Consider the following 26,222-nt stretch of genomic DNA (forward strand, 5'->3'; position numbering starts at 1 on the left):
TGGTAGGGTACAGAATGACACCAACACCCTGAATTTTTCAGACCAGTTTTGCAAAGGTTAATGTGTAGTGAAGGTTTGCTTCGTGATGATTATCTTGATGTTTTAGAATCCAGGCAGCTTTGTTGGGTTTATTCCTGGAAGCTTCTTAACACTTCAGACAAAAACAACTGTTCCAGATCAAGTACATTCAATGTAGTTGGCATGCTGTAATGTGAAATTTGGCACAGCTCTGCTTGAAAAGATATCAGTTCCCATGTTAGATTAGCATAACTGGGAATCCAGTCATCTTATACAGATCCAGCAGGCTTTATACTTTCCAGGGAATTGGAAATGTGTGAATAGAATATAATTACACCCCTCTTGAACTTTCACTTACTACTCCCTAGCTGTTTAGTTTAAAAATGAAACATTGTTTACCATATTGTCATGTGCACGTTCAGTTACTGTAAACTCATAACTTGGGAACACCGGCTGTTTCTAATCCCCATTTCTGTTTTCTCAATTGCAGCAGATCTGGTTCTCCATTTTCCCCTGGCGTCAAAAGCAGCTTTATGGGATAGCGCTGGCTGTCCACCATGCCAGTAGCCATACGTAAAAGAAGTTGGGAGGAGCATGTGACTCACCCTTCAGGATTACAGTACAGCTATGATGACCTGGATCTGGTCTGCTGTCATGGGGTGGACAGCGAGGGGCCTTGGATGGGAGCAGGGGCATCCAAACAAGGTCGACGGACAAGGTGTGCCTCTATGCCAGAGGGCTGCCACCAGCTGTCCACAGAGGACCTGGCTCAGACACTTGAGGTGACAGCTTCTGTTGTGAATGATGATACTGGATCAGAACAGTTGAAGCTAATGGAAATCAATGTAAAAGTTCCACTGGATTTGCAAAAGGAGTCAGTTCATGGCCCTCATGAGTTGGTGGCTGTTGACATTCCCCAAGGGGCCTCTGAATCAGAGCATCTCCAATCCGTAAACATCGGGAATTCTGGGGAGTTTCACTGTAACTCAAACAGTGGGATGTCTACTGCAAATATTTATTGTTCAAATGATAGTTTTCTCACTGTGACTGCTGCTATCAATGAAGGAGGTGAAGTTGGCACAGAGAGTAGCCAGAGTCATGACATCTGCAATGACGATAATGTCTTTAGTCCACATATCTCTCGTGAAGAGCAACAATGCATCTCTATCTCTTCAAACAATGGGTCTCCACTGTCTGAATCGGCTGGTGAACAACCTGGCAAACTTCCAAATCATCAGGAAACAAAGGAGAGCAATACAGAGGGTTACAGCAAACCTCCTGAAATCCCTGAGGCCGCACTAAACCAGTCCTCTGCTGCTGAACTGGAACCTCAAACTGACCTCCCAGATGTAGAGGAAAAGAAGATTTCCATCTCCGACCATGCTGATGCAAGTGTAACCTTACCTGTTGGTGTGCTGCACAGTTCAGTTAATATGATGGAGAGTGGTGATGTAATGTCGCAGGCTGACAAAACTGTGGAACACGTCACTTTACTGGTAGAAGAAGTATGTGACAAAGGAGTAACTGAAAGCTGGAGCGCAGTTTCTGCTGACAAGCTGGATGGATTAAATGACTCAGAAACTCTAAATGAAAATACAGGACTTAAATATCACTCAAGAGACATTCAAGGAGAAGAGCAGGATCATCATGACTGCACTGGTGTATTGGATCAGGCTCATGGTTGTGAAATGTCCTACCAGACACTGCTGGAACAGCATGATATTGAAATGACAGCGATGAATGGGCCTCTGGGAGAAGAAAGTGCACAAGCAGAAAGCAGCAGGAAATCAGCCGAAGTCAGGTATTGGCCAATCACATCATCTGATATTTGTTTCAAAGGTCAGTGTTGCTCTTTGACAGTTAACAGCAGTATGTCATCCAAAAAACTGGATACTGGCTATTCAGAAAGGAATCCCATACAGACAAACATTACTCAGTGTGCAGACCAGGATGTGGAAACGACGACCTCCGTAAGGCAACCAATGGAAAACATTGATGAAAGTTCAGTGTCTAAAGAGTTGGCTTGTTGTGAGGATCATGCCATAGCTCAGCAGTTGGAAAATAGCTGTTCAAAACTGGATACTATCCCAGAAGTTAGCCACATTGAGCCAGATGACACCAAAGTACTGGATCCTCAAAAGTACTCGGATTTCACCCAAAATCCAGATGTTCAGCACTCCCATATGGATGATAAACATGCAGCTTCTGAACAGCACACTGAAAACCTGCCACCATGCTCTGCAGTGGTCAACGATGAGCTCTCACCAGAGGGACTCCATGGCAACCAAGAAGCCTCTGGTTGTTACTTCAGTGAGTCACCTGCCTCTGAGGTGGCAGATGGTCAGAGGAAACACCACAGGCCAGCAGCCACAGTCTCTAGAATGGAGACAGATGAGGCTGCACACACAGTTATTTACAGTGACACACAACTTGCCAATCCAGTTTTAGATGGAACAAATGAGCCTGGAGATCAGAAAGAGGACAACATGGTCAAAGTGCGCATGAGAAAGGTAAGGCTATGTTTAATATAGATGTTGAAAGAATGCAGTAGATCATAACTGATTTAAATACATTTTGTCTTTGTTTCTGTGTTGTAATTGCAGCTCTGGCACTTCAGCACCTCAAAATTAAGTTCTTCTTTAAAATGAACTGACACTTACTGGGCATAAACGGCCTACAAATAATTTTTGTCCCACACTCTGGCAAGCTTCTCGGAAAACAGTGACTTCACTCTCACATGCTTACAGATCTGTGAGTGGGGGACTCTGTGAAATGTTTTACTCTTTCTCAACCACTCATTGCGAAACAAGGTCCTATAAGGGCATGGAGACTATGAACACAGAAGGGGTTGGAAGCACAAGTAATGTCTGGGGTGAAAGGCTTAAACTGCTTTTTACAGCAAATACTGTATGTTGTACTATTTATACACTGCTAGCCAGCATGCTTGTTAGGTACAGTAAAGTGCCAAAAACTTAATAAGCTGTTCATGGATTTGGGCTCGCTGGAACAAAGCAGTGGCCCGAAATCCATTATTTACAACGCAGGGCACATTAAGCAGACATATTGTTTAGACAAGTACCATATTGTGGAAAGTTAAATTCTTGTGATATGTTCTTGTTGAAGACTATCACCTGCTTGTAAACAGCGACTTCTACAGAGTTTAATGTGAAAATCCTGTGCTTGAGTTGTTTTCAAAGTTTTATCTTTGTATAGGTTTAGTCTACTGGTTATAAATTAGGTAACACTACTTACCCCCTTATATTTATAAACATTTATTATCACTATAATGTAGTTGTAAACAGATATAAGGACATGTTTAAGTGTTTATTAATGTACAGTATCTGTCTACAATACCAATTCTCCTATGAAAACATATTAGGCTAAATTATTACAACTGTGTTTTTACAGTTTTAGTTAGTATAGTTAAACAAATATCTGCTTACAACTACATTATAGCATATTATTTAATGCATGTTTTTATACTGCTTATAAATGCTAAGCGGTCAGAAGGAAACACTGGAACTACATAACAATTGGAACCTGCTGTAAACCAATGCCTGGCTGTAAATATCTAATATCTATATCTATCTAATATAAGGTTTAGTTCTGTTAATCATTAATCAATGTTTGTTTCCATTGTATATCAGCACAAAATAAAGAAGATCAGAATCTGTTATTTTACAAGGTTTATGTGTTCCTTGTGATACAATATCAATCAACTGAAGTGTCCAGTGTGGTGGTTAATAGTGGCATGTTGGTCAGTGTGCAGGATGTGGGATGTTTTGATGCCCATGGTTTATATAATGTGGCAATATACTGCATTGGTAATGACTGGTGGTATTGTTTGGTCATGTTCAGTTGTAGACTGTGTTAACTTGCTATAATATACACTCAGTTGCCAGTTTATTATGTACACCTAGCTAAATCTAATGCAGTCTAATACTACATTCAAATGCATGAGCTTTTCGGAGGCTGCAGTTTGTGGTGCTCTTGAATTGTATTGCCTTGTACTGACAGGTTTTTCTATTGTCCACCCCATTTATATCAATGAGGGTAGGATAAATAACAGAAACCTCTCACCTCTAATTCAATACAGCTTACAGTTAAATCAACACCTCTCTAAAACAGTTTCAACAAAAACTGGTTGTACCTAATAAACTGGCAACTGAGTGTATTTTCAAGATAGTAGCTCCGTATGTATCTACACACATAATATGTGATGTCATGTTGTTGCTAATACAGACTACCACAACCCGCTTTGAAAAGTACAGTAAAACAAATGTCTTCAACCTTTAATGTAAAGCCTAGAACCAGCTATGATGCTGAGTGAGTAACGTATGAGACCAGTGTTTGTTTGATGCAACATACATTTCAGACACTCTGGTTGCATCTGTGTTCCTTAAAAGCCTCTGAGTTGTGTAATCCCAGAGATTTTCATGTATTATCACTGCATTATTTCAACATTAATTCCGTGTTTGCATAGAAACTTTGGAGGCCCTCTTAGTCATGATCAATGTTGACGTCACTCCATCAGCTGCCAAAAACGAGAGATCACAGTCCAGTGTAGGGACATGGAAAACCAGTGCTGCATTTATTACCACTGGCTCCAGTTTCAATCTTAGAATGACTTTAAACCTTTGGATTAAATATCCAAAAAAACTGTCTCCTGGAACTTGAAAAGAGGATTTCAGCCATAAAAGTGGCGCCAAGGCAATCCATCCACCATATGGTGATGGCTTGCCTCCTCTTTGACTGCACCACACGGTTTTCACCATGGGGTGTATTTACATACTGTATGAAGCCAGTTTACTAAGAAAATATGCTTTAAGGAAGGTCATGAGGACAGAAAAATTATTAGGCAGTAATATTTAACATTATCATCACCCAAGGGAGGTAACAAATTGCATTTATTATAAAGAAAAGGGAGAAGAAGCTCTTGAATATCATGAAGCAAATTATGAAACTGTTGTTATCATCTCTTAATGAACCATAGCAACAGCAGCCTATAATTATCTCTGACAAGATATTGTACTAACTAATGATTATGTCCCAGTGAACCGTGTTGTTGTTGCAGATTCAGTTTGTAGAATGAACCCATCTGGTTTGCATAATGGCTTCAGATTAACCTATTATTGGGCTTTGTTACTGTTTATTTGTTTTAGCAACAAGGCCTTATCCTGACCTCAGGGCCAAACTGGCTCAACTGTCGTTTATCTGACAGTGACTTGGCAACATCATTGTCTCAGTGTTGTCGCTGTCTCTTCTTCTGCCTTTCTGTCCTTATTTATTAATTAAATGCTTGTCTTTTTGTCACTATTTATGAATAAGATACCTACATTGAACAGAGTGTATGTGCAGTATTTTGATACATAATTGTGCGCACACTATGTTTGGATCAGCTGAGAAAGAGAGCCCTCAGTTTAATGGACAGGTCTGAGAAATGGGATGTAGGCCACCGGGTGTAAGAGGGGGTTTGAAAAAGAGAGCAAGGAAAGGAGAAGGAGGGGTCTAAGAGTTCAAACAGTGTGGGAACTGTCTCCCATCTCAAAAAACAGGAAGTTGAGAGGAATGTAACAGAAACCTCAAAAGATGGGAAAGAGAGAAAAGAAACCTTCTGAGAACACCCAAACCACCAGAATGCCCCCTAAAAAACTTTGCCTCTCTGAGGCGCCTGACATTGCTCTGCACTTGTTTTTTACTCTGCTGTTTTGTGGTTGTTATTGCCATCTCGAGCCAGATGCTTTTGTTCATTCAGTGAGGCCTCGTAAAGATGTCATTGTTTTACCACGATACAATGTTTCATTGTGATACTTTGCCAAGGAGAAAGAAGTAGCGATGTGCACTGCCACCAGCTAGGAATGCCATTGAATGCATCAGTGTGAGACACATTTCCATGAGACACATGGCCCTCGATGTCTATTTGCTCTCTCAGCAGACCCAATAGGAACTGCTTTTGACAGGCTAATTGGGCTCTAACTGGAAAATAAATGTAAGCACAAGTCATAAGACATTATTAGGGATGGAGCAGGGAGACAGGCGGAGGGTTGGAGCTGTAGCTTGTTTATCTTGATGCAGATTCTATCTAGGATCCATAAGCCTGTCAACCTCTCACACATTCAGCATTAGTCACAACTCAGCTCATATGAATGCCATCATCGCAATACACCCATTGTACACTTACCTAAAGCAAGATCAAGCCACATTAGCCACTTCACAGGATATGTTTATGATTTGTAAAGTGCTTACTTTATCCTACATAACCCAATAAGATTTCTGAATGTATCATACCAAAGAACAGACAGCATATGAAAACCAGGCTCACATTCACGCGTTAACATGCCTCTGTACCTTCGCACAAACATACAATCACAGTGGCTGTGTGTCCCATGAGCTCACCCTCATAAAGTGTTTAACAGGGTCTGTTATTTGAAATTGTAACAAGGTTTGCTTGGGACTAATGAACCAACCATGTGATGTAATTTCTTGGGGTTCTCCTTGGGATTAAAGCTCAGACAGAGAGCCACACCCGGTGCCAGGATAAAAGACAGACAGAAGGAAATGAAAACATATAAAGTGTTAAGAACTCCAGAAAGGGATTTTACATGTTTTTGAACTTCAGACAAGGGCTTATATTGCATCTAACAAAACAGGTTTGAGGGATAGCAAACAAGGACAGAGTGGTAGGTGGAGTGTGAAGGTGGCCTGGATTGTATGTCATTTAGCTTGTCTTACTGGAGACACACCACCTGAGGTCAGTGTGAGGCTTGTTATCACAGCGTTAGACGGTATAATTGAACACTGCAGATTATAGGACTAAGGAGAAAATATTTGAAGTCTTGAAGTCATATGATTAAAATTGGACCAGATGGATGATACAAAAAGAGAAATAGACATTAAATGCACAGGATGTGTGGAAAAAGCAGAGGAAACGACCAGGACTATTTTAAGTGCAGAAAAGAGAAAGATACAGAAGATGAAAGTGTCAGGATAAGAGTTATTAGCAGCGGTTTAAATGGAAGAGGAAAGAGAAGTAAGGAGCAGGGATGAGCATAGTTTACAGAATAGAGCTTCTCACTTCTTTTGGTATTAAGGGCCAAGAGCCAAAGTTTAGATAGACGTGGAACAGAGCTGAGTCAGTTTGACATTAATTGTTTGGAGATGTCACAAATAAGTATTAACTGTAGGTTTGATGTCACTGACGATTGTAAAAATATTTTTATTGGTTTTTAATATGATGATGATATGTAACGGATCAAGATCACTTGGTTGGCCTTGATGTAGATGAAAGTAAAGCCAAGAACTATAGAGTAGGTTAAGATGAGCTAATTCTAGTGCCATCCAAGCCATCTAGTCTGCATCTTCTGTTTTGTTCTATATTGAATCAAATTACTGTCTTCTTCTTATTATTTTCCTTTCGGCCGTTCCCTTTCAGGGGTCGCCACAGCGAATCATGTGCCTCCATCTAACCCTGTCCTCTGCATCCTCTTCACTCAAACCAATTAACTTCATGTCCTCTCTCACTACATCCATAAATCTCCTCTTTGGTCTTCCTCTAGACCTCCTGCCTGGCAGCTCCAACCTCAGCATCCTTCTACCAATATATTCACAGTCTCTCCTCTGAACATGTCCAAACCACCTCAATCTGGCCTCTCTGACTTTATCTCTGAAACATCTAACATGAGCTGTCCCTCTGATGTGCTCATTCCTGATCCTGTCCATCCTCGTCACTCCCAAAGAGAACCTCAACATCTTAAGCTCTGCTACCTCCAGCTCTGCCTCTTGTCTTTAATTCAGTGCCACTGTCTCTAAGCTGTACAACATCGCTGGTCTCACCACCGTCTTGAACACCTTTCCTTTCATTCTTGCTGATACTCTTTTATCACACAACACACCTAACACTTTTCTCCACCCATTCCAACCTGCTTGCACTCGCCTCTTCCCCTCTTTTCCACAGTCTCCATTGCTCTGAACCGTTGACCCTAAGTACTTAAAGTCCTGCACCTTCTTCACCTCTGCTCCCTGTAACCTCACCGTTCCACCTGGGTCCCTCTCATTGACACACATGTATTCTGTCTTACTGCGGCTAAGCTTCATTCCTCTGATTCCCAGAGCAGAACTCCATCTCTCTAGATTTTCCTCCACCTGCTCCCTGCTCTCACTACAAATCACAATGTCATCCGCAAACATCATAGTCCATGGAGATTCCTGTCTAACCTCATCTGTCAGCCTGTCCATCACCAGAGCAAACAAGAAGGGGCTCAGAGCCGATCGTTGATGCAAACCCACCTCCACCTTGAACTCCTCTGTCACACCTACAACACACTCACCACTGTCTTACAGCTCTCATACATGTCCTGCACCACTCTAACATACTTCTCTGCCACTCCAGACTTCCTCATACAATACCACAGCTCCTCTCTCTGCACCCTGTCATACGCTTTCTCTAAATCTACGAAGACACTATGCAACTCCCTATGACTTTGGTTCAGTTAGCAATACTGTCCTGATATTACTGATCAGCAACCAGGCAACAAGCTGATGAATGTATAAAATATATGACTTTCCAACTAGTGTTCTAGTGTTTATTTCTGATCATATATCCTAGGAAGAAAAGGTAGTAACCTTCCATAAAATGCATATGTGAGAAAAATAGTCTAGGCAGCTATCGCTGATGTTTCTCAACAAAATGTAGCCTGAACTGGAATGACTGCAAATAAATAGATAATCTGAATTACTGATTTATCTGGTTTATTGGTGGCTAGATAACTGCACCGTTTAACAGAAAACACAAAGACATAATTGAATGAAGTTTAAATGTCCTTAGTTCAGATTAAGTATGAAGCTGGAAAGCTAGTTTTTTTAAAATGTTCAGGTAATTCCCCTTTTGACAGTTTAGAGTAAGCCATGCCCACACACTGAATGTTTCAGTAGGCAATAAAACAAATGCTGTCATCCTGTATGTCAAAAACATCTCATACACATCTCCATTTGTTCCAACCTTACAGTATGTTACAGTTGGCTTTTATCATTTCTAGTGGCACCTTTCTGTCAACTACCCCATCCTTGGATAACTGGGGAAGGATATTAATGGTAAATGGACTGCATTTATATGGCGCTTTTCTACCTTGATGGACAAAGCACTTTACAATTTGCCTCTCATTCACCCACTCACACACTGAGCGCCATGCAAGGTTGTGGCCTATCCATCAGGAGGAATTTGGGGTTCAGTGTCTTGCTCAAGGACACTTGGACATGTGGACAGGAGGAGCTGGGAATCAAACCCTGTGATTAATGGATGACTCCTGAGTCACATTCACCCACGATGGAAATACAGTTTCCCATGAGGGGTCATTAATAACATGCTATAATAGTTTGTCTTTCTACATTTATGAGCTCAGTGCAACAGTAATATTATTTTCTCTGATTTGTCTCTTTATTCAGCGTGAGCATGCTCGTCTGGACTCAATGGTGTTGCTGCTGATGAAGCTGGACCAGTTGGACCAGGAAATTGAGAATGCCCTTAGTGCCACCTCCTCGATAGACAGCACCCCGACCCTCCATCGACGACAACTCCTGGTACACACCTGCATGTTACCCTGCTGGATTTGGCTGCAGTTTCTACTGCAGTGGATCCAGAAATTAACTTCATTCATTCATTCGTTCATGTCTTTCCTCACCTCCAGTAATCTTATCTGTCCCCTAGTGGCCAATATGAGGCTTAGCAATGTCAATAGACATTGGGCATAATTAATCTGCTGATGAACTGTGTAGTGTGCTTTGCATTTATAAAACTATTCTATTGATCATCTTTGAGGGAATACTGAAATATTAAAGGAAAACACTGTTCTTTGCACACAATGTAATTCCTACATTGTCATCTTTGTCTTTTCCCTGTGCAGGAGTTTGATTTAGGATCTGTGCCAGCAGTATCACAAGACCCTCCACATCCACACGTTCCTGCTGCCTCCACCTCAGGACCTCCACCAGCTCTTGGAGCAAAACCTAAGAGTGGGGTAAGTCAGGAGCTCTTATCTATCATACCAATATACAGTACATCAAAACTAAAATCAGCAGGTCATGAGGTGACACATCTGGAAAGATAACACTTTTCATACCGAAATATCAACAGCATGATTGCTTAAAGAACAATTAGCAATTTACAGTTTTCAAACTATCCCAGACAGATCCAGAGGAATTCTAGGAATTATAAACTTTAATAAAATTAGCCCTCCAAATCAATTTGGATGATTTTAAGACCTCGAAACATAAATTGTACATAGCTGTGGCTGTTTTATAAAGGTTTATGGTTTCTTTTGTGTGTCCAACATTTCAAATTATTTGAATTGTTTTTAGTTGAGCATAGAGATACTATTTAACAGCTTTTATGTCTCCAATAAAAGTTACTTTTTTGTACATAGCTGTACAAAAGTTTAAATAAAAACAGCAAACACAGGGGGCACACACACACACTCGTAGTGAATCTCCCAATTGTAGGAATGTCCCCCAGCACTTAGGGCTTAGCCAAGCAGACGTTAAAACTCTATAATTAGCTGGTTCCAAAGATCTAGACTGCTTCTCCCCAACAAAGGGGTCAGAAGGGGGGTCTGGAGGTGAAAAGCCAGGGCAGGGGAGAGCTAGAGGGGGGGCACGCTTCAAGTGAGACATACGTCTTCAAACCCCTTGCTTGCTCACTTAATGACTTTGTCAGCCTTGCTTTGCTGTTGCATTCTAAACGAGGTCAAAGTGAACAAGGCCGGTAGCCAGCGTACTGAGCACTCAAGCAAGCTTTTACATGTATTTGTTTGAATGGAAATGTAAAACAAAAAAACAAAAAACAAAACTGATGTTAACTGCTTTGAGAAACTTTATCTCATGATGTAGTGATGCATAATAGGATAACCCTAAATGTCGAACAGGATGTTTCTATTGCAAAACAGTCCTCTTATCTAGCTAAAACAAAACACTGCAACCTTTGGAAACGTCAGACTTCCATGATGAAAAGGACGTCTCACATTCCTGAATTATCTCTCGCAATTCCTTCTTGATATCGCTTTGTCCTGTTGCACGTCACAATTCTGTCTCAAAGGCAAAGCCATATTTCACTCGTGTGGCGGTTAATTTAAGGGACACAGAGCCACATACTCTGTGATGTGTGATGTATTATGTCTGTGGCCAACTGTTTCCACAAGCTCCATTCCTGCAGTAACCCAAGGTAACTCACTAAGCTTGGGTAAACAGTGCTTTCACTGCGCCTAATAGGAGGCTTTTTACAGTGGAGGCCCTGTGGGGTGATTGATTGAGGCCAAAGAGATGATGACTTCATGAAGGGGATTCTGAGTGGTTAATAGTAGTAGGGGACTATGGAGTCCTTTCAGACTTAAAGTGTTGTGACGCCCACTTAATCTTTTTAGTTAGACAATACAAATCCTTTAAATGATGTATACACAAGGCAGATGTGAGGAAGAACCAGGGTTGAGGTTAAAGCTTTAATTCAACCAGACATCACAGTTGTGTTTTACAAGATGAAAACATACATAATAAAATAGATTATTCAAGCACAGACTAATTAATATCATTTGTTATTATATAAAAATACTAATCAGTTCTAAATAACAGGAAAGATAGTATTTAGAGTCATTATTTTACCATAAAATTTTACCAGAGCGAATGTCTAACCTTTGTTTCCCTTTTATGTAGTTTGAGTGTAATCTCATGTTATAATGGGAAATAATCTCATCCTTTCTCCTAGTATTAACCATTACACTGTACCCCTGACAGCTTTTATATAGTATGCATGGGGTGATTGAATTACCAGAACTGCGCTTAATGCAGCAAATACACTACCTCAAAGATATCGATCCAGTTTAATCAATACCCTTCTGACACAGTGTTGACACAGTCTTTACACCTTCAGAATTATAGGATTTATTGTAGGGCTTTTGGATTATAATAAATTGGAAGATGTACCATTCAACAAAGCCAAAATCCAGGCTTATATTTATATAAAAACTCCAGAAAAATGCCAGACAATAAATCACTTACTCTGTGCTACATAGCTTTTTCACTAGCATTTCCATGTGTTGCCTTGAACATGTCTTGACATTAATCCTAACAAGAAGGCATTTGCAAGTTTACACAGGACAGCAAACAACATCTTTTTAGCAAGCCGATGGTGAATGCAACCCGTTTTAAAGGTAACTATAACACAGAAATTGCTACTGTACACACTTAGGTAATTTATGAGAAGTGGTCCAAGCACTCGAGATAAAAGTAAAAGTATGTGGACCTATTACAACACAGCCTTGATACTGTATATAAAGTACCAAGATAAATATCTCCATGCAGAAGGTCAGTGAGCGGTTCAAATTCTGGCAGGAAGTAAGACCAACTGACTGAATTTTAGGTGATCTTTGTTCATATTTTACTTAAAGAGTAACTTAACACTAAAAACCTTTTTTGAGGAAGTAAATTATGTGTACAGTCACTTTATTAGGTGTGCAACTATTACTGGGATTCATCTGCTGAAGCCTCTCCAAGTGCGAGTTGAAACACGAGGAACACAACTGTTATTGGCTGATATAGATGTTAAAACGAGAATTACATATCTAACTACAGTTCTATGAACTCTAGATGACCGCCAGATGTGTATATGGGCATTCAAACAGATGTAAACCTTGGAAACATGTAGGTGTAGAAAGTCATGGGGAAAGAAATGTGACTGTCTAATTTCATGTCTTGTGGATGGTGTTTGTGTGTGTGTATTTTGATATGGGTTATGTTTCTAGATGCTGAAGTGTTTATCACTGTGCATTTGCATTCCTTCCATCTTATGCTGGATTATGCAAGAGGTAACTGGTATTTGTGTTGTTACTGTCCCCCTGACACCTCCTGGTACTCAGCGCAACACTTTGGTGTGATTGTACCAAGCACGTACTCGTACTGTTCTGTATTTTATGTAACAATGATAAATGTGAAGTGGTGGTATGTGGCTGTGTACGCTGGTGATGAGTGGACATTCACTTGGCATGTACAGTGTCATTCACTCACTGTTATGGATAAGGCACTGGGTTCAAGTGAATAGATTCTTGGCTCCCTGCTAGCTTATTGGTGGCTATTGTTAGTGTTCAGCAGGTGGCTGTTATTCTTGCATCGAATGTGGGGCTAACATCTAGCGGATGTTGTGCCACAGCAGGTGTTTTTTTCTCATGGTGGAATTGCTATTCTTTGCCCAGAGTGTTTTTGTTGGCAGGTTTCTATTACTTGCTTAGTGTAGCAGGTGTCCTGCAATGTTATTTAGCTTGCATTGTTGTGTTGCAACAGGTGGCTTTTATTTGGTTTGGCTTTTGATTTGGCTGTATATTATATTTAGGGTTGCTAACTAATGATTGTTTTTATTATATAATCTTCTGATTATTTTCCCGATTAATCTTTTGGTCCATGAAATGTCGCAGTTTTCTAAAACTTCATCAATTGCTGTGTCCCACAAACAGTCCAAAAACCAAAACATAGTCAGTTTACAATCGCATAAGACAAAGCAAAGTAGAAAATATTCACACTTGAGAGTCTGAAACCAATGAATGTTCTGCATTTTTGAAAGAAACAATGATCGAAATGATTAATTGATTATCAAAATAGTTGGCTTTTTTTCCATCAACTAATCGGTTAATTGATTAATTGTTTCAGCTTCAATCACTGAAAGATTTTCTTCTTTGGTGTAATTATTTCCAATCTTGAATAGTACTAGCCTTTTGTTATTATTTTTTTTTTAAAATGTGTATAATGACATAGCAGTATTAGTTGTCATTCATTTGGCTTTATAAGTGTAATCCGTAGTGACAAACTTAAGTTTTATGCTTGGTGCGAGAGCCATTTGTTATGTGACTCTATTTTTAGAGCTCTGTGGCTGCAAAGGATGTGCCAAGCCACAGAGGCGGGTGGAGGCTGCTGACCCCTGACCACCTTCCTCTGAATGTTACAGTCGGAAACAACATATCAGTCACCCTCAGCACGGAGCGTTCCCAGCAGCAAGACATACTCAGAATCCTGTAAAGACCTCAGCTACTGAACAAGGCACAGACCATGGCTGTCTGTTAAATTAGCATAGGGGTGTTTTACATGTCATGCATATAGTGACAGGTAAGGTGCTGCCCTATACCAACCCTCATCCTCTCAGTCTTTAGTAAACATTCCATAATAGGGCAACCTTTGACCCATTGTTTGGATCTGTATTCTGTCTCCACGGCAACAGCTCTCCAAACACAACTTCTGTCTTCTCCTTAGGTGGTTTTGCCACTATTTGACAGTGAATTCTGAAAGTACCAGATTTCCAATATCTTGAGTTTTCATGTCTGGATTCAAGGGATTTTTTGGGAAGATGATTGATTGAGAGTTATTTTCATTTTAGAATGACGGAAAGACTTTATTCCCTGCCAGTTGGTTATGTATGTACATAGCTCTTTATCTGTCTGTGGTTTGGTGGACAATAGAAGTGCTGTGGCTTGCGTGCTAAGGTCACTAGCAGATCTCTGCTCTGTCCTTCCTCCGTGTTCCGGTTTGGCAGCCTCACAGTCCCCAAACATCCTTTATCCAAACCACACCTTCTCAGTGTCCCACTCAGATAAAAGACTTAGCTACTTTCACTGCCTTTCATTTATCTCTACATTTGCTCCCACTCTCTCTCATTCCCGTCCTTGGTCAACAGTCAACACCATGTGCAGCAGGCATAATTATGTTTGCCTACATTCCACCCACATATTTGGCTTAAAGACTGTAGTAGGCCATAATGAGTCAGTGAGCTATGAAACCAACCGCCATTCAGTCTGACAAGGGGTGCCAGTAGTGGCTCTGGTCATGGCCATGCTAGCCGCTTTGTGTGGTGTCATTGTCTCCAAGGTCACTCCTCTGCTGAGCACAGCTGTAACAAGGAGACAAACACAGACCTGCTGTGGTTTAAAAAAAGAGGGTAAGAAAAAAAGAAAAGGCTTGTGTTTGGAACAGGATGTGGAAAATGAACGTCTCCTCAACCCCCACAAGGAAACCATGTTTTTCCTGTCGATTCAAGGCTATAGTCATTACATAAAGCACTCCAAGAACAGGAGAGAGAACGATACGCTGAGAAAATATATTTCTCATTTTTTGTAGTTGGAAGAGTATTGCCAAAAAACAAAATCCAAAACAAATCAGAGCACGAAGCCAAAACATGCCATCATGAAATGTTCACATTTTGTCAAAATGGATTTTAGCTACGATACGCTTAGTTGTTTCACATGAGTTTTCTATTTTAGCGTCTTTGTGGAAGTCAAACATCATGTAAAACTATGTGTTTACACCCCTGTGCTCAGTTGCAACTCTCTCTTTGTTTGTTTTTATGACAACATACTGTGGCATGATGCCTAAATCACATCAACATAATCACCAATGTGATTTACTGGCTTCATATGGTTTTAGGTATTTAAAAAAAACCTTAAATGAATCATAGTTTTTCATCCAACGTGAAAACATCACTCTACTGTGTTTGTTGCTAATGAGTTGTACTAGTTGGTAGTGTTAAAGGCATGCACTGACTCAATGAAGCGAAACGCTCATCTATTACATAAAGGAGACTGTAAAAAGCGCAGGGAATTGTTGCAGGATGATGGTACTTGTTGATAGTAAATCTTAAGGATGACTAAAAAATGCAGGCATCTGGAAACACCCCTGCAGCCCGCTGATAATAAATCACAGAATGAACAAACAACACTCTCAGAAACACACACACACATTCATAGATGCTGAAACATATACACAGGAATTAATTGTAAAACCAGGTGCAATTTAGGTAACACTTATTCAGGCTTGTGATTTAGCGTTTTAATTGAGACATTTGGCTTGAGCATGTGTTCACATTTTTGGTTTGAATGTGTGTTTTCATTCATGTTTGCCTTGAAGTTACATTACCTCAGCCAATATACACCTCACTCAGTTAATCATCTTTGTCCTCAGTTTTAATGGCTAAGGAAGGAGCGTGGCCTACTCATTAACAGATTTTTAAAAATTTATTTAGAGCTGAATATTTTATTGTGGTATGTGAAACTGTACTTGTGCACAAAGTGTGTTTACAGTTGGGTTACCCAGCATGCAGTGCCATCTAAAGTTGACAGTCAAGAGTGTGCATTCTTAGTAAATGTTACAAAACTGTGACCCAGCAAGGTCTCACCCACTGGTCCTTCTGGTAAGTCCGTAAACTGTGTGTCTGCCACAGGACTGCTATAGGGCCACCACAGTCTTGGACAGTCTAATCCCTCTGTGTTGTTAACCCACTCTCTGCTCTCTCCTAAAAATGTCAGCGGCTAATCCATAGGCTAGCATTGTTTGTACAGTTGGGATCATATGGCTTATCCCTATTAAGCCACAAATTCAACCTGGTGAGTGGGAACAGGTGACACAGTTTGTCTCTTAATCAGTGTAATAAGACAAGGGTGGAATAATGTGAATAAATGTGCATTTTTGTCATCCATTACAAACTTTTTATCACACATTTTCAAAACCTCTTGTGGAGCTATAACACCCTAAAGAAAAGCCTAGCCTTCTCAGAATGGCCTATAATGGATGATGGATTGATGAGTTAGTCAGTATGTGAGTGTTTTATCTTGGTATGTTTGTGTGTGATACTGTTCTCCTTTATCTAGATTAAATCCTGTATAAAGAGAACCAAAACCAGAGCGAAAAGAGCGACTTCAGTACTCTTCTCCACTTGTGAACATGTATGCCTTTGGTGTAATTATTTGTTCTTTTAAAAAAACTTTTGCCTTTTTGAGTGCCTTTTTGCTCTTCATAAATCTGTCTTGAAGACAAGACATTATGGATGGTCCACCTGTAAGAATGACCTAAGAAGTGAAGTTTGGTGATGACCAGTTAGTTTGCCTTTTGGGAGGAAGAGTCTTATGGTCAGACAAATTAAGAGTTATTGTCTCATCTGGTAATGGATTCCAAGGGCCAGTCAACAGTTTACAGTTTATGCTCTGGGGACCCACCACTAAATCCCACCAGACACTGCCTGAAACCAGAAGTCTGTTGCTTTGCCTTACTCTTGTAAACAAAGGCAAATGTGTGTACATCTGTCTCTTTGTGTGTGTGTGCATATCTACTTTTCTCACCGTCTTTCAGTCAACATCACCTCAGACAGGACATGACTCAAGGTTGAGTGAGAGAACAAGGCCTCAGCTGGCAGTCAGTGTGTGTGTGTGTGTGTGTGTGTGCGTGCGTGCGTGCGCACTGTGGGTATTGTAAAATCATTAACCGCCTAACACAGCTAACAACTAAAAGTGCACCCATTTCACCTGGGCTTTTAGTGTTATACAAGATGTCAATACATGTTACTGAGATGTTTTCAAGTGTCAAATTTTGTTAGGAGTTGTTTTCTTTTCAAATAGCTGCTATAGCCAACATCTGGACACTAATATGCATGCTCTGCAGGAAATAGTCCAATGCATCATTACACCAAGTCATTGCATCACTTCCTGTTGACACACTTCAAATGTGACATATGGAAACTATTAAAATGTGGGAAGGGGATGTGGGGGAGAAAGTATGGGGGGGACGACACACTTTTCCTCAAGGAGAAGGCTAAAATAAAATTGTTTCCCACGTTTCCCTGCACACGTGCACTCGGGGGTCAACAGAGCATGGAGAATAAATTCTTGCATAAGTGCAGGGCAGAAAGAGCACATTCATGCCAGTCAAAGAACAGAAATTAGCTCCAGATAACATCTCCAAAGGCCCTGGAAAGGCACGTGCACTCACACACACACACAATGTCTCTCTTCCCTTGATCACACACAGAATATGTTTAGTGCTGGAGCCGCCAGCTTACCTGACCATAAGCCATCTGCACCAATTTAGCCATTTGCGTTAAGTGGTGGAGAAAATGGTTTGGGTTAGCCTGAGCCCCCTAATCCTTGGTCAGCACAGACCATGGGTGGTCACACACACACACTGCATTTGCAGTGCAGAAGGGGGGCTGGGGATGAGAAGGTGATGGTGGGGTTGAGAGAGGCATGGTGGACTGCTTGGATTTGTTTTGCAAGAGCTGCATGCCAATGGCCTGCTTAACATCTCTGACTAGCTCACTCACACAGAAAAGCATGTGCACACAGCTATGCACAATGTAGTGTCCATTACTGAAAAACTAAATATTAATTGATACTAGGGCCTGGTATTGAACCTCAATGGTTTTTCTGGTACCAACCCAAATGTGTTGGAAGCATTGAATATCAAAACTGTCAGACAGAGATGGCTTTGACAACCTTAAATGAAAAAAAGGGACATTTGGATGTTTAAATCAAAATGTTGCCAAATTGTAAAAATCATTACTAAAACTGAAATTATTTGTTGTAAAAACCTACTTTACTAAACTTCTTGCTACAGTAATGAAAATAATGACCCTGCAGTGGTTAATCATGCATGCACACATGCTTGCAGGCCACTACACACAAACACACACACACACAGACATGTATAAAGCAAACACATAGCATACCCCCTGCGCCCCCACACAACACACTTCCAAGAAATTAGTGGTAGTAAATGAGGCAGCTGACACTTGTGTGCTCTGCAGCTTACAGCTCCCCAGTGGACACTTGACACGGCCCGGACAACCCCACACTGAGACAACCTGCACTGTGGCATGCCAGAGGAACGCAGGCAAACATCAGGAAAATATGCAACCGTGGTGCTATAAAAACACTGGTACTTACTGGTACCCATTCATTCACATTCTTGTTAGGCTCTGTGGTCTCTCACTCACATTTATTCAACTGTAATTGCTATTATGAGGGAAAACACGGCATTGTGTGAAGGTGAGATTTACACTGTGTGTAAGTGACTTCATGGGTCATTGACAGGAACCCGTGGTGTGGTGTTTACACAATAGGAAGGGCGCACACTGGTGAACTGAAATGTCTTGTTAGTGCTAAGCAGAAAAGCAACACAAGACTTCCCATATTGATTCCATTATTCAAGGCCATTCTTTCTGCGAGTGTTGTAGCTAATTATTAGAAATTATTTTTTCCCCTTTTTTATCACTACTATGCCACAATATAAGGTAATAAATCTTTGGCATAAATCCACACATGAATTTATGCAGTGCTGTCCAAATTGTAATATACTGTATGATGATATATTTCAATGTATCACAGAAGAATTAAAGGATAAGGCTGGTGCTCTTCTATATTCTTCTTATTGTCAACAAATCCTACAAAAAAGATTAAACCCAACAACGTGTTAGTCCATCTGTCTTGATACGTTCCAACTTCCCTTCCCTCCCTGTCTGTGGCAGTCAGCTTCAAGCCCATTCATTCCTACTTAAAGTGTAAATCTCTCAACAGGTTGTTGAAACAGCACTGAAGTCTTTCTCTGATTTCACATCACTGTATTTTTTCTGTTTGTGCTGGTGATTTAGTGACAGAGGAGTCAGTAGGAGTCTTTGGCTGTGGCTTCTCCCTGGTGTCTTTCTTCAGATCATTAATCAGTAAAACTATTTGTCCACAGGGGGAATTTAGTCAGCTTTGTGTCTGAAACGTGACCCATGAAGTGATTAAATGATGTATTTGCCCACACATTATGCACAAATACATGTTCACACACTTACAGTATATACGCACACGCACGTACACCTCGGCAGACGTACCACCAGTGATGGATTTCAGATAAAGTATGTATGCGCAGACAGCTCACTCACTGGCTTCTAAAGAATCTGCGTGAGACAGATTGGGACCAAGACAACACTTTATCCAGCGTTAATCAGCCACCATGTTAGCAAAAACAAACTCACGTATGAGAGCAGGCATTGTAGTGGCTTTCACCAGACTGTGTCACGCCTGTGGTGGTTCATCATAAAATATAAGCGCTCCCTTGATATTTGAGAGGCAAAGGGCCTGTAGTCACATTTATTGCTTTTTAATGATTCTTTCGTTTTCTTTTTCATATTAGAACATGCTTTATAGTCTGAAGTTAAAATGAATAAATGAAACTAATGTTCTTATCTTAAATTGTCGCCAGTGAATCAGAGCAAACAAACAAGTTATAACATGTTGATAAGTAAGCTTTAGAGGTGCTGGTAGGTGGATTTTGTTACCTTTGTACCGAGCCAGGCTAGCTGCTTCACCTTGTCTCCAGTCTTTGTGCTACGCTAAGCTGAGTGGCTGCTAGCGGTAGCACCAAATTTACCATACAGACATGAGATTGGCATCAATCTTCTCGTGTAACTCTCAGCAAAGCAAGTAAATAAGCACATTTCCCCAAATGTGGAACTATTCCTTTAAGATGATAATCAGAGTGGTTTTGGCTGTGCTCAGTCTGCTGTGTAAGTAGGTGCCAAAGGGTAAACAGGCTTTAAAGTAGCCACAGCAGGACAGAGCTAAATGATTTTAATTAAGCCTGAGGGGACAAAATAAACACAGGGGAAGCATTTATCTAAATAGAAATATCAGGGAAGGGGAGTAATCTTGTAAACCTTGTAAATTTTAAATATTTACAAGGTTTGCACACTGAAGTGGACAAAGTGGATAAATTGTATCAAGAATGTACCTTGTCCTCCTTGTCCTGTCCAGGGGAGTGTGGATTAAAACAGGTCAGGGTGTGGAGGTCAGCCAAGGAACCTGAGGTCAAAAGTCAGAGGCCAGTAAGACCTCTGCATTCCAACTGACTGCTGCCCTCAACACACACACACACACACACACACACACACACACACACACACTTTACAAATGAAATGCCGTCTGCTCTGTTTTTTTGCCAAAAACCCTTTGTTGATGCAGTACAATTTTGTAACAAAGCCAAAGAAAGGAATGATGAGAATCTACAATTGCTACAAAATGTGTTGTGATTTTATCAGTAATGTTTACATGAGGGTTGGCTCAACGTTGAATAAGAAGAGAGTGTGCTGTGTGCTCTGACATTTAATGATGTGCTATTTGTTCAAAAGTCTCTGGTGGGTTAGTTATCTGTTGTTTCGTATGACGTTTGCACATGCTGTATGTAGCAAACACAACTTCATAACACTGAATAAATACTGTTTTTGATATTTCCCTTCAATAGTTTCTTCATTACTTTTCATTCCAAAAACACATTGTAAAATGTTTAAAGGGGATTTTACTGTATGAGATTGAATCATGAAAATGCATCTAACCTAAGCTATCTCAACTATAACCTTTTTTCTCTTTTCTTTCCCAGAGCACCACTACCATTCCTGAGAAAGAAAAAGCTGGTGAGTCCCTGCTGTTTTTTCAACCTCATGTGTTCAGTTTACTCACTTCTTGACACTCAAATTAATTAGGTTGCATTTTGTTAGATTTCATTGTTTTGTCATATGTGTGTTTGGAAAAAGTGTTTGTCTGCAATTGATCTGGTCTGGGTCTGGTCTGGTGTCATGTGAAGAGATTCTGCGGTACAATTTCTGATTGATAGCCTTGTCTGGTGGGGCAAGAGAGGAAGGAGGGAGGGAGGGGTTGAGTGGAGGAGGACAGGCTCTGTTTCTCTGAGACACTGGATGCGAGTATAGATAAGATCCTAGACTCATCTACTAAACCATCAAGCCAGTCGCCTGTCCAAGATAAGAGCCAGACTTGATGTTGTGTTTGATGCCCAAAACTTTTGACCCGTATTTATTTTCCTTTTGCCCTCATTTCTTACTTCTTCATAAAATGTTTCAGTGATCAAAAATTATTCCAGTAGAGAAAGCAACTAAGAATAAACAGCTATATATAACTCTATCCAAATACACTCCGTCGCACACATGCATTTTTGTGACTGGACATGTGTAGTATTTGTTTAACCATAGGCCTACAAGTATCAGTCCTCATGACTTCCTCCTGAATAGCCATCACAATATTGACATGTTATGTCATTACTTTGCAATGCTTGCCGTCATCCACTTTACACACTTTATTATGAATCGATCTTAAGAAGAAACTCAATCTGTAGTGAGTGCCCCCTCCATTCTGGCTCCGACCTCTCTGTCAGCAGTCTGCCGGTAATGCACAGGGTCATCAGGAAACTATGGATGGACCGACCTCCTTTCAGACAGCCGGCAGGGGAGCAGTGTTCATTAAACACCCCCCTGTGTCGTCAGTCCGCTGGTAAACAATACCAGAGGGGTGGTTCGACGTGGGGACGAGGCTTTCATATTGGCCCCTGCTGTCTCAAAGCCCGCTGGGAGTCCTCACTCACTCTCGCTCTGTCTCTCCCTCTAATTACAGCCACTTGCTGAAAACCTTTCATGGGAAATGTGCAGAAGCTGTCAGTATGTTTGTTCTTGTGTGTGTGTGTGCGTGTGCGTGCATGCATGAGCACTACCTTTTGGCGAAAGGCCCACTCCAAACATTTTTTACAAGGAGGCTAAAGCATGCAAAAATGCACAGTGCCAACTTCAAAGGGGTTAAATGTTCTTGGTCATTTTTCTTCATTTAAATCAGTCTGACTTCCTGTAAGCAAGTTATGTAACTTCCATATCTGGGTCTGTGTGATGGAACCCAGGACTCTGGAGGGGGGTGGGGGTACGATGGCAGTGGGCGGAGTTTTGGGGAACTTGATGAAGCACAAAGCCCAGTGTTCATTGTGACACTTCAAAGCCCCCTCTGTATCTCCTCCATTTAAGCCCCTGGGAACATGACACATTTGTGACAGTGTTACATTACACACCATGCCCTAAAGGCTCCTGCTGCACTGCCATGAAAGACAGCTCATTCATGGTTAATTTTACTATTCCTGTGACAGCGGAAGCACACCAGTGATCAACAAAAAGTTTCCACAGTCCACTCTCTGTAATTGCACAGTTGATGACCTCCCTGCAGCGCCGGGTGCACCTTAGTGAGTGGTCAGTGTCACGGCTTTCCTGTACACAAATAGGATGTGCCTACAGTAGAGTTACAACTGACAACCTGTTGTTTAGAAGATGTTCTTTATGGGGCTCATGTGACAATGCATAGCCTAGCCTGAGCGTCACAGGGCCTGCAGAGTGCTAGTGCACTGGAACGGTCATGCATACTTGACCGTCCTTATCATCAGTTGGACATGGTCTAGGAGATGAAGCATGTGATATGTTGAGAGATGTGATGTGTATGTTATGTAATCAAACTCAAGAAGCAATAAATGGGACATCAAGAAAGCCCAAAATAAATCAATTTCATGCTGACTGCTCACTGATTACCAGTATTTTCAAGCATTTAGGCATCACAATTAATACACCCCACTCTACAAGCTTCTTAACTGAACTTTCATCAAATAACTTACTGGATTTCTTTGATGTAGTTATTTTGACAGATTCAAAAAACATTTCTTTAAAATGATGAATGGTATTGGCCTTTCATACAAGGTGAACATGATTGTTGATATTTTATAACAGATGTTCTCCTAGCTAGGTGGCTCAATCCTCCTCAAGTCTATTGTGGCAAAATCATGGCTGTTCACATTGAGTAAACAGATGGACAATGAAAAAGTCGATTAGGCAAAAGTGGAAACTACAAACATTTTACAGTCTCCTTTCAAGGCCACAGTGGGCTTCAGTGAGTGTTTCATGCCAAACGAAAGGTTTGAATATCACTTTAAAGTTGGACTCAGACAACACAAGTACAAGAACAGCTGTGAATGAATGCACATTCGTGTAGTTGTAGCTCTGTGTGATAATATCATCAAAATAAAAGTGTTTGTTTGAACTTTCAATTGTGTTGTAACTGTCTTTTGCTCACCTGATATAGCATAATACATTATTTCTTGAGTTTAGTGTCCCTTTACAGGTACTGTAGTATGTAGTATTTTTATGGAGGTAATTTGTGTTTTACAAAAAAGACAAGATTCCAGATCAGTCAATTAATTAAATATATATTTTTTACAAAAATATATATATATAAAATAGAAATATAATACTAAATAAATAAACTATGTCCATGTCATGTGGGAGTTAGGTAATCAACAGTTTCCAACATATAAATATCGTTGACATCAACAATCAAATGGGAACATTTTTGTGAAATCCTGCATAAGTGCCCAATTGGTGCTAAATAATAAGTGCCTGAAATGTTTTTGTTCAAAATAATTAAGGAGAAATTTACACGAGATATGGTGCTATATTGACCAAGCACAGCACTTTTTAACCTTTACACGACTAAGTCTGCAATACTTGTCCGATGATGTAAATGCCTACATTTAATGCTACATGACGTGAAATTTTGTTTTGTTTTTTCTGAACGTACATCAGCTCAGTGACTGACAAACCTTGTTTTCCTAGTTTTAAATCTGATTACAGATTGTTAAATCAATCTTGACTGCACATGACACTGGTTTTGCACAAGTGACTGACATCAACACGTCAACTGAATGTGTAACAGTCCTCTTTCTAGTTCTCTCTCTCCCACCAGTGTTAGAGCTTGTTAACACCAAATTTTAGAGATTCCTGGTTCAAGAATGGTCTTTCTTTTTTTTCCCCTTGATTGTAGCTGAGATTAAAGGCACCATGCTGCGCCTTCCTGATCTAAATATATACCAGTGGGAATATATAAACAGAACACAATGATGGGCATCCAACCAACAGCAGGGTTAAAGCCTGACCTTTTACCTGGACTCTTAACCCCATAGTCTACAGCACTTGCCTCGTTTGTAGGTGGAGGAAAGGAAAACTGAGGAAAGAGGAAGTGGTTTAGCACCCTCAGTGGAGTCCTTTGTGGGAGTGGCACTCAGACCTTAGGGAGCTGGTGGTTCCTGTAAATACCTTGTCTCATCACTTCTGTCTGTCTGGCTCTCCTTTTTGTTTCCTTCTCCCTGTTATCCATCGTTTCCCTTCTAGTCACCATTCTTCCCTTCTTGGAACTCTAGTGACAAATTCATGTTACTGGTATTTAAAGCTGATTGTGCAGCTTTGTTTTTACTGTTATCATACACAAAATTATGCCTGACCTGAGTGTTCCCCTCTGGAGATTCCAGTATTTGTCATCATATTATTACACACTTTGAGAAGTCCCCTCTGTTGGTGCGTCTGTTTGACCATTGCTCACCTTTCAAAAAAATAAAAAACAGCACTCAATCAGTGTACCCAAAGGAAATAGTTTCTTTTAAAGTGAAATTTAGTTTTGTGCTTAAATCAGTAAGAGAAATAGTTCAACATTTTGGTAAATACTTGTTTTTGTTTTCTTGCTGAGCGTTAGATGAGAAGATCAATATCACTCTCAGGTCTGTACGTTAAATATGGAGGTAGAGCCACCAGTTGATTAGCTTAGCATAGCATAAAGACTGGAAACAGGATGAAACGGCTATCCAAAGCTAAAAAAAAAAGAAACCTACCAGCACCCTTAACTAATTAACACGTCTTGTTTGTTTAATATATACTCAAACAGAAATGTAAAAATGACTTGTTATGGTGCTAGCCAGGCTAGCTTTGTACCCCTTGCTTCCAGTCTTTATGCTAAGCTAAGCTAAGATAATTGTCTGCTGGCTCTAGCTTCATATTTAGCATACAGTCCCTAAGAGTGGTATCAATCTTCTCATCTAACGCTTGCCAAAAAAGAAAATAACAGTCCCAAAATATCAAACTATTCCTTGAATAAAAACTGATACAGAGATGTGATTGTGTTGTGAGGAATATTAGCTATATCTGACAGACTTGAGTACCAGAGTAAACAACCAACAAAGTCCTTTCAGCACAGATGGTGCCTGAGAGTCCCTATTCATCCACAGATCTTGTGATTGAGCTTTTTGGCTCTAACAGACCACATCTTGGTCATCATGGACAACTTTCCACACCAATTTTCACTTAATTCAGAGAATGTCACAGTGAAATCAGTTAGCATTCATACTGAATGACTTGCTTTCTTCATTTGTGACCCATGCTACTTTCTCCTTGTTTATACCCTGCAGCAACATGCGCTTTGAGGACATTGCTCTCATCTGAGAAGGTGCTTTGACTGATGTAATGAAGCTCCCTTAGCCTGGAGCCAAGTCAATAATAGCTCATGACTGATGTTTCTTTTTCTGCTACTCGTTCCTGCTCTTTGATTGAATCTGACTTAGCCCACTTTATTTTGCCACCCCTCCATATATAGTACAGGAGTCGCTGTGTTTGTGCAAGGTCACATTCCTAGCCTCCTCCATCAGTCTACGGCACCCTCAACACCCCCCCAAACACAAACCCCTCTTCTCCCCTCCCATTTAACACACTCTATCCCCGTCTTCCTGTG

The 26,222-nt window shown here is 40.6% G+C and overlaps 1 protein-coding gene across 4 annotated transcripts in view; it reads left to right on the top strand.

Annotated features, from left to right (window-relative positions):
- Positions 1-26,222, top strand: part of dlc1 (DLC1 Rho GTPase activating protein) — a 93,279-nt gene that overhangs the window by 7,963 nt on the left and 59,094 nt on the right. For 3 of the 4 annotated variants that reach the window (XM_044191014.1, XM_044191011.1, XM_044191015.1), the window contains 4 exons: positions 509-2,528; positions 9,460-9,594; positions 9,918-10,031; positions 21,229-21,262. In XM_044191014.1, the coding sequence (XP_044046949.1) occupies positions 576-2,528; positions 9,460-9,594; positions 9,918-10,031; positions 21,229-21,262 (2,236 nt within the window). In that variant the 5' untranslated portion in view covers positions 509-575. The remainder of the gene's footprint in view (positions 1-508; positions 2,529-9,459; positions 9,595-9,917; positions 10,032-21,228; positions 21,263-26,222) is intronic. The other variant, XM_044191013.1, reaches the window with a different exon arrangement.

This window comes from Siniperca chuatsi, linkage group LG3 (genome assembly GCF_020085105.1).
Source record: "Siniperca chuatsi isolate FFG_IHB_CAS linkage group LG3, ASM2008510v1, whole genome shotgun sequence".
Taxonomy (NCBI): domain Eukaryota; kingdom Metazoa; phylum Chordata; class Actinopteri; order Centrarchiformes; family Sinipercidae; genus Siniperca; species Siniperca chuatsi.